At 33.0% G+C, this 12238-nt stretch overlaps 1 protein-coding gene across 2 annotated transcripts in view; it reads left to right on the forward strand.

Annotated features, from left to right (window-relative positions):
- The window catches only part of PSPC1 (paraspeckle component 1), a 75244-nt gene extending 64405 nt beyond the window's left edge, over nt 1–10839 (forward strand). For both annotated transcript variants that reach the window (XM_029937016.1, XM_029937017.1), the window contains 3 exons: nt 2393–2450; nt 6194–6363; nt 8367–10839. In XM_029937016.1, coding sequence (XP_029792876.1) covers nt 2393–2450; nt 6194–6363; nt 8367–8552 — 414 coding nt within the window. In that variant the 3' untranslated portion in view covers nt 8553–10839. The remainder of the gene's footprint in view (nt 1–2392; nt 2451–6193; nt 6364–8366) is intronic.
- Nucleotides 10840–12238: the final 1399 nt, after the last annotated feature.

Here is a 12238-nt window from a genome sequence, read left to right on the forward strand (position 1 = left end):
TAAAGAAAGATATAGAACTGGAACCAGTTTCAAATAGAGCATCAGAAAGGGAATATTAATGGCTACTGTTGAATTATTGACTTAAAATCATAAATCTAGGGGTGCCTGCGTGGCTCAGTCAGTAGAGCATGTGACTCTTGATCTTGTGGTCATGATTCGAGTCCCAAACTGGGTTTAGAGAATAGTTAATAAATTAATAAAAGCTTTTTTTGAAAATCCATAAGTCTCTAGTATATTAATCTCTCCAGAATTCTGTTTATGAAGGAAATGGAATAGAATAATTTAAGAACAATTTTTTTATTTTATTAAAAAAATTTTTTTTGCATTTATTTATTTTTGAGAGAGAGACCGTTAACAGGGGAGGGACAGAGAGAGAAGGAGACACAGAATCTGAAGCAGGCTCCAGGCTCTGAGCTGTCAGCACAGAACCCATGAACTGTGAGATTATGACCTGAGCCAAAGTCAACCGACTGAGCTACCCAGGTGCCCCAGGAAAAGTGTTTTTAAAAAGTACTTTGTGACTAATAACGCTAAATATGGTTAATTTTGAAAGTGATTGGTAAAGCTGAAATTGTAAGGAGATAATAAAAAAGTTGTCTCCCTCCTTGTTCCCACCAGTGAATTACAGACATCCAGTTATCATGTCAGAATTCATAAGGCAGATTTGAAAATTGAAATCTCAAACAGTAAGACTATCAGAATTACCATGTTAGTGGTTAGGTGTTGCATTCCTCATCTTTAATAATTAAGGCAAACCCAAAAGTAAAAATACAAATTAAGCCCTCATTCCCAAAAAATGTCATGATCACCTGGAAGAGTTTGGGCATGCTGCAGCAGTCCACATTTTATCAGGGCTGAGCATGAGGAAATGACAACTTAGTTTGGTTTATTGATAGTAATACATGTGATCATTGAATAGTATCTTCCATAGAACTTCATCAGAAATCCATTCTATAAAATAGTCTAGGTCTTTTGCTATTCAATAGTATCCATCACTAGCCAAAAGTTTTATGAGAAGAGACAAACTTGTTTTTTGGAAAGTTTAAAAAAAAATAGCTTTGAGACTGATTTGGGATTTACATTTTCTAACTAACACGATAAAACGTTTCTTCATGATGCTGTGTAAGTGATGTTTTTCTTGTAACATAGCTTCATTCAAAGTTACTTTTTGAGACATGTCTGTTAGTTTAGATCTGAGCTGTTGATTTGCTGCTTAACAGCATTTATCCACCACACGCTTTTCCTTGCTTCTAGCTTTTATAGGTGCTTTCACTGGTATTTTGTATTACTAAGTGGAATTTTAAGCACATTTTAATAAAATTGCTTTAAAGTCAGGAAAAATATGCTATTTAAAGATTCAGACATTGCTACAATTGTCTCAGAATGTGTTTTATGATTGCTGCATTTAACAGTGATTTGGTGATGAAAAAGATCATTAAATACCAGTGCAAATTTCAGTCACAGTATGTTGAGTAATTTCACCCAGAGAGTTCATTGACGTTAATTCTATATAACTACTGTTAGTAAATGAAGTTTTTTAGACGCAGTTGAATTTTACTGAAATTTAAAACATTTTGTCATTTGCATTATCTTTTGCATCACTATTAACCTTAGCATTTTGTTTCAGAACTTGGCCACTGTGTAATAACACTTTTATTTAGATTTCCAATTAAAGGAAGCAGTGCTGTGTTGAATTTTTATTAATTGTGTATTGGGGAGCCTTTCATAGCCTATCTGTATCTGTGTAATAACACTTTTATTTAGATTTCCAATTAAAGGAAGCAGTGCTGTGTTGAATTTTTATTAATTGTGTATTGGGGAGCCTTTCATAGCCTATCTATAGGTCATATCTTGGGTGAAACAATGCTTGAGTATTTGAATAGAAATGCAGGTGTGTATTACAGTATTTCTAAAATGAAGATTGTCTATAACTTAAATTTAAGTTTAGTGTCCTCAGCTGTTTGTGTTGGATGTTTGAATACAGTTTAATATAAAAGGGGTAATGATCATTTCTGTTTTAAGATTTTAGTGACATGGGAGGAAAAATAATGGGCTTTGGTAGTTATTAATGCTTAGGTCTTTTTTTTTTTTTTTTGGAATCTAGCCATGTGTCTTTGAGCTATTGAAATAAGAACATTAAAAGCATCTGTGGTGGAATTTCTGTAATCTGACAGTATAACCTATCAGTATAAACAGTGCTCTAAGCACTGAGGCATATCGAACTTGGGAGACAAAAGTTTGTTTTCAGTGTTATTAAGTAAATGATGTTGGAAATTTTAAATTTTTTAATGGAAAGTGATGTCCCAATTTATTCTTTTCTTTCTGATTTTAGATGGGAAATGTAAAGTCGTAAGATCAATAGGTTGACTGTGACAACTATGCTTACTTACAGAGAGAACAGGAAATGAGAATGGGTGATATGGGTCCCCGTGGAGCAATAAACATGGGAGGTAGGGATTTGAAGCAAAAGCCTTTTGTAACTTGTAATTCTTTGGGGGAACTGTACATGCTGTTTGTGGTATCTACAGATCAGTGACAATCTAAAATTTGGAACTACCATTTGTCATGGTGAAATCTCATATATTTAGCAATTTGGAAAAAAAAAGCACATTAAAAATAATATGCCTAAGAAGACCATTTTAATTTTGTTTACTTGTTGTCTAAAAGGTATATTATATTTTAGTAGATAATAATGAAAGAAACCTGTAACCAGGTTTTGATACAGGGCTGAAACTTGTTCAGTCATTGCATGGTGTAATGCACCTTTGTTGTTGTTGTATTTTCTAAAAATCAAATTTCATGCTTTCAGATTGGCTTTTTTACCTTAGAAATGGATAGTTTCTGAGTTTGTAGTGTCTTTAAACTTTTTGAGAGTATTTTATAAATTTCTATTGGTAAGGTTACCTTTTGCATAACTTTGGAGTTTTATTCATTTTACTCAATGTTTAACTTATTTTGCCATATTGTGCACAGAAGTACATTGTTTGGAGGTATCTGTGACATGTCTAGGAAATGACGTGTCGTACACATTTAGGCTAACTCATATCTTTAGAGTTGACATAAAGATTTTAAGAAAGTGCCTACCTTAACATCTTGACTAGTGAGGGGTACTGTATCAAGTGACTAAAGTGAAGGGAAATAAGTGTGGGATGTTTTGTAGTAGGCCTTTTTAAATTTGTCATAACTTAAAAATTAGATAAATTTTTTATATATTCATTTCATATTGTCCCACAGAAGCTGTCATGAAATTAAAGTCTTTATATAATGTAATGAGAAAATGATATTACTGTAGCATTCTATTATGCATAACACACACACCCACTGAGAAAGTCCAGACTGTACTTATAATATGTGGTGTAGAGAGTGAAAAATCTTACAGCATCTGATACTTGGAATGAGTTTTTTCTGTCATCAACCTTTTCCCCCCCCCACTTCTCATGCCTGTTTCTTTGCTACTTGCAATCAGATCATCTAAAATTGTTTATTGCTGTTTATGTGGTCACTTTTCTTACCTGCCAGTAAGAAGTTACTGAGCATTTCTGGTAAACAAAGGAAGCATGAAACATGGCCCTTACTCATAAAGATCTTTATTGTGAAGTTAGCTATGATGGATGCATAAAATAATTAGTGAACAGAGAATACAGAAGAAGTTCTTCAGGCTTAGTTCTAGTACATAAGTTCTGGAGGCACAGTTGAGTGTATAGTAATGTACAAGAAGTTCAATTTTAAGTCTTTTTCAAAGTTAACCATAGGGGCACCTGGGTGGCTCAGTCGGTTAAGCCTCCGACTTCGGCTCAGGTCATGATCTCACATTCGTGGGTTTGAGCCCCGCATTAGGCTCTTTGCTGACAGCTCCGAGCCTGGAGCCTGCTTCCGATTCTATGTCTCCCTCTCTCTCTGCTCCTTTCCCACTCAGTCTCTGTCTCTCTCTCTCTCTCAAAAAAAATAAAAATTAACAAAGTTAACCATAGAAGATGTATAATATAATCCAGGTGGTTTTAAGGGTTATAAGTGTGAGATTATTTATTGTAGGTACCTTGAAATGCCATTTTAATTATTAAATTGCCATTAACATCAGAAACAAATGAATTATTTCTGATGTGCAGAGACTTTGAAAACATTCTGATTGCTTAATTAGCAACTCTATCAGAAGAATAATGAGAATATATTTTTAGAATCCTTATTAAGAATTTAAGAGAAGTAAATTTCTTTAGGGCATTTTATTTTACCAGTGAACCATATTACAATTGAGTACTTTCTTAACTCTCCTAAAATCCAGTCCATTTAATTTTCTCCATTTTACATTTTATTCAGTCTGAGACTTTATGGTTATTCAATCTGAGACTTTTAAGGTTTGCTTAAGTTATGAATCATTATCATGCAGTTGAATGGCACTGTTGAATCAATACATTGTCATGTTCTGTCAAGTTACGTTAATGGATTGTGGAAGTAGACTTTCTGGTGTATGACCAGTGTATCTACCAAGAGAATCCTAGATTATAAAACTGCTTCTCAGGGAACCAGATAATTCTAACGTTTCTTAGATCTTTAAATTTAATTTAATTATAGCTGTGTAATAGGAAGCTTAATTACTATAAAGAACACTCTACTGATAGTTGGAAATGTTATTTTTTATTTTTTTGTACCCATAGTAGTATAGCTGTATTTGAATCTTACAAATTAAGTGTAACAATTACATTTTACTTAAAAGTGAAGTAAACCTAATCCTCGATCTGTTTTTTTTAGGGAAAGTTAAGATTCTTTATAGATAATGACTCCATTCTTCCTCAGTTTCATGTGAGAGATATTGTGGAAATCTTTTTAATTTAATTTTATTTTACTAAAAACTTTTTTTAAGGTTCATTCATTTTGCAGAGACAGAGAGTAGGGTGTGGGGAGGAGCAGGGCAGAGAGAGGGAGATACAGAATCTGAAGCAGACTCCAGGCTCTGAGCTCTCAGCACAGAACCTGACATGAGGCCCAAACTCATACACTATGAGTTTATGACCTGAGCTGAAGTCAGATGCAGATGCCCCGAGATGTGGAATTCTGCTATGCCAAGGGAATAGAAATATTCTTGGATAGCTAGAGATTTATCAGCAAGAACATTTTGGGATTAAGGAAATATCTTCCCTATGAAGTGGCTAGGTTCCTGGGGATTGGGTTGAGAAAGTCGGTAGCATATTGCCAGGGACTGGTAGGGAGTAAGACTTTTTCCCCTCAGTTGGTTCCTGGGTTTAGTCATATGTAGAATTCAGCTGCCTTAAGATACTGTGTAGAGTTGTGGATTTGAATGAAAATGTCAACTACTGTTAAAATATGTTTTCGAGAAATTGAGTTCTGAGTGTCATAAAACTGACTTAGTAAATGAAATACTAGAAGAGAACTCTTAAGTTACAGTCAGTCTTTGTTATGAATTTTTGATGAAAAAAGTATGAGTACTTAAAAGAAACAAAATTCAAAGAAGATACCTAAAAATGTATTTGAAGCCATTATAATTAGAGTATTACAGCTCAGCCACTATTGCAATTAACATGAAGCCGGGTGGATGTCTCTTTGATTAAAAAAATTGAAGTATATCTAATTTCCAGAATTTTAGCGTGTCGAAAAAATTCAGATAGCTCTATTAATATTTTATCTATATTTGGTTGCAGTTGTCTTTTAAAAATAAGCTTTGTCATGATGAGCCTTTTTTAAATTTGATTCCCTACTTTACATAAAGTTAAGCAGTACGTCCTATAATTTTGTGATATATTCAGTAACTTACATAAAAATCAAGAGGTTAATTTTAGTGAACTTTATATATTTATTTCGTTTCCAAAGTGCTAATCCTTTGCTGTTAATCAAGCTGGTAGAGTGTAGTCACCATTGTAAGGGAGTAGTTGGCTAAAAAGCAGACTATCGCAAATAATACTACTAATTTTTGTAGAAAAAGTTTCAAGCTTTGACAGTCTCAAATGTCCTAAAATAATTGATAGTTGTCTCACTTGTTTTATGTACATTTGATTTGGGGATGAAAATCCCATAGTGTAGGTAATGCACTGTTACAGAGTAGATAATTGAGTGTCCATTCTCAGCGAAGGAAAATGAATTTGATAATAGTCTTGCTATATAGTTTGCATAAATATTGTTAAATTTTTAATGTTTACTAAACTAAGATAGGACAGCTCTAAGTATAGATTGTTTTGCGTAGATGCATTTAGCCCAGCACCTGCTGGTAACCAAGGTCCTCCTCCAATGATGGGTATGAATATGAACAACAGAGGAACTATACCTGGCCCACCAATGGGTCCTGGTCCTGCCATGGGACCAGAAGGAGCTGCAAATATGGGAACTCCATTGATGCCAGATAATGGAGCAGTGGTAATGTATCATAAACATTATTTTGATTATGTTCAATAATATATACTTTTCTGCCCCAAAGGTAACTTCACACTTAACATAATTTGGCATCATTTATTTTGGTGGTAAAGGTCAATATCCACTGAAGAAAAAGTAATTTTGTGGAGTTATATGTTGACTTATGAGAGGCAATTTTTAAGTACCACCAGAATTAGGAATACCAATCATAGTATGCTTTTGTATTCATGTATATGGCAGATACACATTTTAATCATAGTTATTTCTATATTGCTTTTAGTTTAGTATCCTCCTCCTACCAGTATTCTATGTAAAGGTCAAGATTTTAAGATTGTGTTCTTTTCTTGTGTGGACTCCTTACTTTTGGTGGGGAATAAATCTCCCGTATGTGTGAAAACACAGTTTTCTGTAAATATTTTTTAATAAAAAGATCACTTGATTAATTTCAGAAAACATAACTATGAAATAATATACTTTAAGGTTGTAAAATATATTTTAAATTTACATTTTGCAATATTATAGGATTCCTAATTTCATTTGTTTGTTATAAAATTTAAAATATATGGTTTTATGTGTTGGTTTGAGAGTGTGAAGATATCTTTGTGTGGGTTAATTTTAAAAGCAAAATTTTTCAGTATTCTTATTTTGAGTATCAGTAGCAAGACTGATAACTTTTCTCATATTCTTTAAAATCTGTCACTATTTAAATGAGGCTTTCTATTAGCAAAACATTTTTTCATTTGGGTTTTTGTTAATGGTTGTTCTAAATAACATTTAGAAAAGGAAAATTGGTTGATTGTATATTTTGGAAGGCAGTTTTGTTTTGGAACTACCACAGCAAGTGTTAAGGCGCCATTGCTGCTAAGAAAGAAAAAGCACTGCCAGTTAGCTTCAGATGTGCCTTCGACTGTGAGCCCATACTGATTTCAGAGAGGCTAAAAGCGAATGTGCGTCTTACTTAGAATGGATGGATACAGTGTTTCATCAGTTTTAAATTTATTTACTTTAAATGCAAATCTTTAAAATTTTTGGAAAAAATGGACATGGTAACAGTTTTTTATTTTAATGAATGCTTAGAGAAAAAAGCAGTGCTATAATAATATACTATGATCAGATGGCGCATAACTTGATTAGTGTATTCGTTTCCTTCACTGGAGGCTTTATTTTATAGTAAAATGTCAAAAAGCTAGTAAAAACTGACTGCTTTGGTTAAAGTTTTTGTGTAGCATATAATCATCAGTAATAACTTAAAGTAATATTAACTGGCCCGTTTTCCCACCCTTCCCCCTGAAATTGTAACCTTTATTTAAATATCACCCCTCATTTTTTTTCACAATTACGTTTTACTGCTACATATAGAGAGTTCTGTTCAACCTTTGAGATTAACATGTGGTTATTATTGTAAAGTTTCAAAGCAAAGGATCCAGATATTTAATTGTGCTATTAGTAGTACATGTTAGTTTTTAAGAAAACGATATTTTCCCATTAATAGTCTTCAGGAAAACACCTCAAAAATTTCAGTATTAAAATATAACTCTTTGTGTGATTGTACTAATACTTTCTATGCTAAAGGCATTGCTATTGAAAGTTTTAGGATGTTTGTACCTTTTCAATGTGATGCTGCTCCCCAGTTTTATTTGAGTTTCAAAAATGTTTTTTTATTACAGAGCACAGTTATATGCCATATAAACTATTTTTTTTAATGAGACCAATACTGTAATACTGATTAGGTTTAAAATAGCATTCCCTGAAAATGAATTCTTTTTTCATGAAATTGGGGCATAGCATTAGTAATATGTTACTCTTCAGATGCTTTATTTATTTTTTTTTTTTTAACATAGTAACTAATTGAATTGCTCCTTTCTTCCTTCTATGTGTGATCCTGATTCTGCCGGACTTTCTGCTGAACTTCATGACACCACCACTTGGGATTTTGCCAATTTTTCTTGTCACTTAATATTTGGCGTGTTCCAAATGGACTTCATATTTATTATGTGGTATTAAAGCATAATGATAGATTTCCACAAGGACCACCATCTCAGATGGGATCACCTATGGGGAATAGAACGGGTTCTGAAACCCCGCAAGCACCGATGAGTGGTGTAGGTCCTGTTAGTGGTGGTCCTGGCGGTTTTGGTAGAGGAAGCCAAGGGGGTAACTTTGAAGGCCCTAATAAGCGTCGTAGGTATTAAACATTCTTTCATTCCTGGCTACTTAGAGAAAAAAAATCCCTCTGTGGTATGCCTTTACACTTTTACCTGTTACCTGGAAGAAATGGTTTTATTGTTAATGTATGTAGACTTTAAAGTTTTTCTTTTGTAAAACTTGAGGTTTTTGTATTTTTCTTTATTCATACATAAGCTTTGTAGTTTAGAACGGTAATGATGCTCATCATTGTGAATGTTAAAATGTGTTTGTGACTTTAGCTAAATATAAATACACCATAGAACTGTGAAGTCTATGTAGTTACTTAATATCAATAAAGAAATCATTTTGGATAGTTTACAAATGTTATTAGTAATCTCTCATAGTTTTACTAAACTTTGCTGTAACAGTAGTTCTTTGGTTACCTTAATTGATCCCAGCCATTTAAAAATGAAAATGATTTTCTGTTTTTTAGTTTGTGCAAGTAGCACTGAAGATAGAAGCTTAGTGAACGCTAATGTCAACAAGGGATAGACAGGATAGTATATTGGGGCGGGTGGGAATGGGGGTTTACATTTGTACAAACCATTGATGTTCTTTCTGTGAAATCAGAGTTGCTGTCTACATTTCATTATAGATTCTGAATAATCAAATAATTCTGAGAAGGAATATTAAGGATATCTTTGTCCTGTGCTGATTTTTTTCAAATAAATCTTTTGAATCTTGGAAAAAACAAACTGTTTGGAGGCAAATCTCTTTTGCTTATAAAATCTTGTCTATTTTTAATCTTATCTGCTGTTACTCGGTGTCAGTATGTAGATCTTACCCTTTAAATTTCCTTACAATCAAACAGTACTGTTAGGTTGGATGTTACATGAGGATTTGGTGTGATTTAGAAGAAATTAGGCGTTTCTTGAGAATGTTGTTTTAAGGAAGTACTAAAGATGTATTAACTCTTCAGTGTTGTAAATATCTTCCCATAGTTGGGTAAGTCTCTCCAATAAAACTTGTCTGACAGGCTAGTTGTGTTTCGTTTCCAAGGAATACAGTTAAAGTGGTGATTGGGGGAGGAAAAAATAGGGAATTAACTTGAGAATATGGCTACCTAAGGTTATCGGAATCGGATTAGATCCCCTTGTTTGATTTTCAGTACTAGGGAGAAACAGATTTTATCACATTATAATTATTCTAAAACAAAGTCCTTGCTGTTTTTAAAATTTTGTATGTTAGCCGTGTTTAATTTAAAGTTACATTTAAGGAATTAATACTCACCTTAAGCCACAAATCAAGTTCATCAGCCATTGATCCTAACATAGTTATTTCTCACATAACATTTCAGTGTGTTACTGTATCATACTTTTAGCATTTTCATGAAGGATAATGTGCTATTTTGAAATGAATAGTGTGTAAATATTAACTCAGTTTTGCATGGTGTTTGTTCATGCTGGAAGGCATTCTTTGGAAAGAAATTTGGTTAACTTACAATCTTGTACAAAAGCAGTTGCGTATAAAGCTAAACTGAGATTCACGTCTTTGTAACAGTGAAAATTTTCTGGTGTGCTATTTCACATTCTGTTTCTTAGACACAACAGTATGGATGGAATTATTTTCTAAAATTGTGGTATTCGTAGGCTTTTGTTTTTGGCAAATCTTTGAAAACATGATTTGGAGATTATAAAATAATAGCCAAAGACTATTCTTATCACGTTTTCCTTGTACATGAGTTGGCAGGGAATGGAATTATTTTATTAATTAAATACAGTGTAGGGAGTTTTAACATTAAATATAATTTTTTAATGATATCTCTTGCTTCTAAATATACTTTTCCCATCACCTGTACTTCTATTCATATAATCCTTAGGTGATTTCTTGCCCTGAAATTTGCTTCAAAGCTGAATTGAGAGCATGAAAAGTTTGATCCTTTGATGTTAATAACAAGCTGTCTTTGGCCAAGGTTGTGAAATTCTGTAACATTGATTCAAGAACATTTGAAAGCCAGTGCACAAAGAGATGTCCTAATCTTCTGAACATTCTAGTGTCCAGCTCAACTCTGGCTCCAAGATCAGAGTTCTACACAGCTTTTTCCCTGCATCAAGAAAATCTTTGTTCCAGTACTTATCAAGTTTACCCTGGGAACAGTCAGCTACTGAGTGACAGTCAAGTGGAGCATCTGTGAACTTCTAGTTATTCAGTTTTTAGTGTTTTTGTATAAACAACTTTGTGGCCGGTTCGCTCAATATTTTTTCTTGTAAATAAGTATACATACCAGCAATGAATGTCACTTGCTTAAAAGCAGTAGATATAAAAATAAATAATAGTGTTAGCTTTTTAAAATGTGACTCTGTCATATGCTGCCGTAATTCTTTCCGTAAAAAGGTAATTTGAAATAATCTTAGAATTATAATAATATCACAATATTATGTTTCTTTTTTGTGTCATGATTTGAAATACTCAGTTTAAAGTCTGTAGGATTTAGATTTCATATGCTATTCTTTATATGTAATTTGCACAAAATAAAGACATAACCCATTTTCCTAATTATTTTGTCAGAATTTCCCCATTTTTGTTTGTTTTGAAAATAAATAAACTTGACAGATCTAGTTTTTAAAGAACTTTTGGTTCACCCATATTCCATAAAGCTCAGCTTGTTTTTCCTTGAATTTTTGGGAGTACTGAGCATTCAATGAAAGAGATTAAATATTTGTTTTAAACCCTACAGTAACAGTATATTGGGGAAATAGTAACCTGCTTTCACCAAAATTGCCATTTAATAGAAATAGAAATATCAATAAGGACAGTAATGAAATGTTGGATCTTGTTTATCACATACTAATTGAAATTACGTCTTTACACTTTAATCAAAAGCGTACTTTGTTGAACATTTCAGTAACTTGGTGTTTATATTTGAAGTCTGTAGTAATTGCTATGCATCAGTGTGAATGATCAGTAATCACTAATTAATATTTGGGAATTTGGTTGATAATTACAACCTAGATTCTGAATGAGAAAAGGTACATGGTGTGATTGAAAGAAAATGTCTTCTGAAAGAATGTGATAAAATTTATGTTTAAGCTTTTTTAAAAGGTTTGAGATTTATTGTCTAATGGAACTAGTCAGAAGTCAAAGGAACACATGATTTTGCATAAATAGAGGAAATTTTCTGGAGAATACTGTGGTACTTAAATGTTTTGTGTGTGCTGTTGTTATAATGTCTAAGACTGTGTTAAGATAAATTCCTGAAATATGAGAGGGTATAATCATTTGAAAAGTTCGACTTAATATTTTCAAGAATAATATAGTGAACATCCACATATCTGACTCCTAGATTGAACAGTTGTAAGTGTTTTCCTGTGCTTGCTTCAGAGACATTTATAGACATGGACTTACTTAGGGAGGAGAGGTGGGAAGTACTCCAAAGTAAAAAGTTGTATAGACCCATTTGGGTTTATTTCCTCCTAAACAAAGCATGATTACATAAATTGAAAGTTTTGTTTTGCTTATTTTGAAGTGTACTTAATTTTGAGAGAGACGGAGAGAGATGCAGAAGGACAGAGAGAGAAGGAGAAAGAGAATCCCAAGCAGGCTTTGCAATGTCAGTGCAGAGCCCTATGCAGGACTCAAAGTAACAAACCCTTGAGATAATGACCTGAGCCAAAATCAAGAGCCAGTCACTTACCTGATGGAGCCACCCAGGCGCCCTGGGAGTAGTATAATACTTTATGAGAGCATTATT

This window comes from Suricata suricatta, chromosome 4 (assembly GCF_006229205.1).
Source record: "Suricata suricatta isolate VVHF042 chromosome 4, meerkat_22Aug2017_6uvM2_HiC, whole genome shotgun sequence".
NCBI lineage: Eukaryota > Metazoa > Chordata > Mammalia > Carnivora > Herpestidae > Suricata > Suricata suricatta.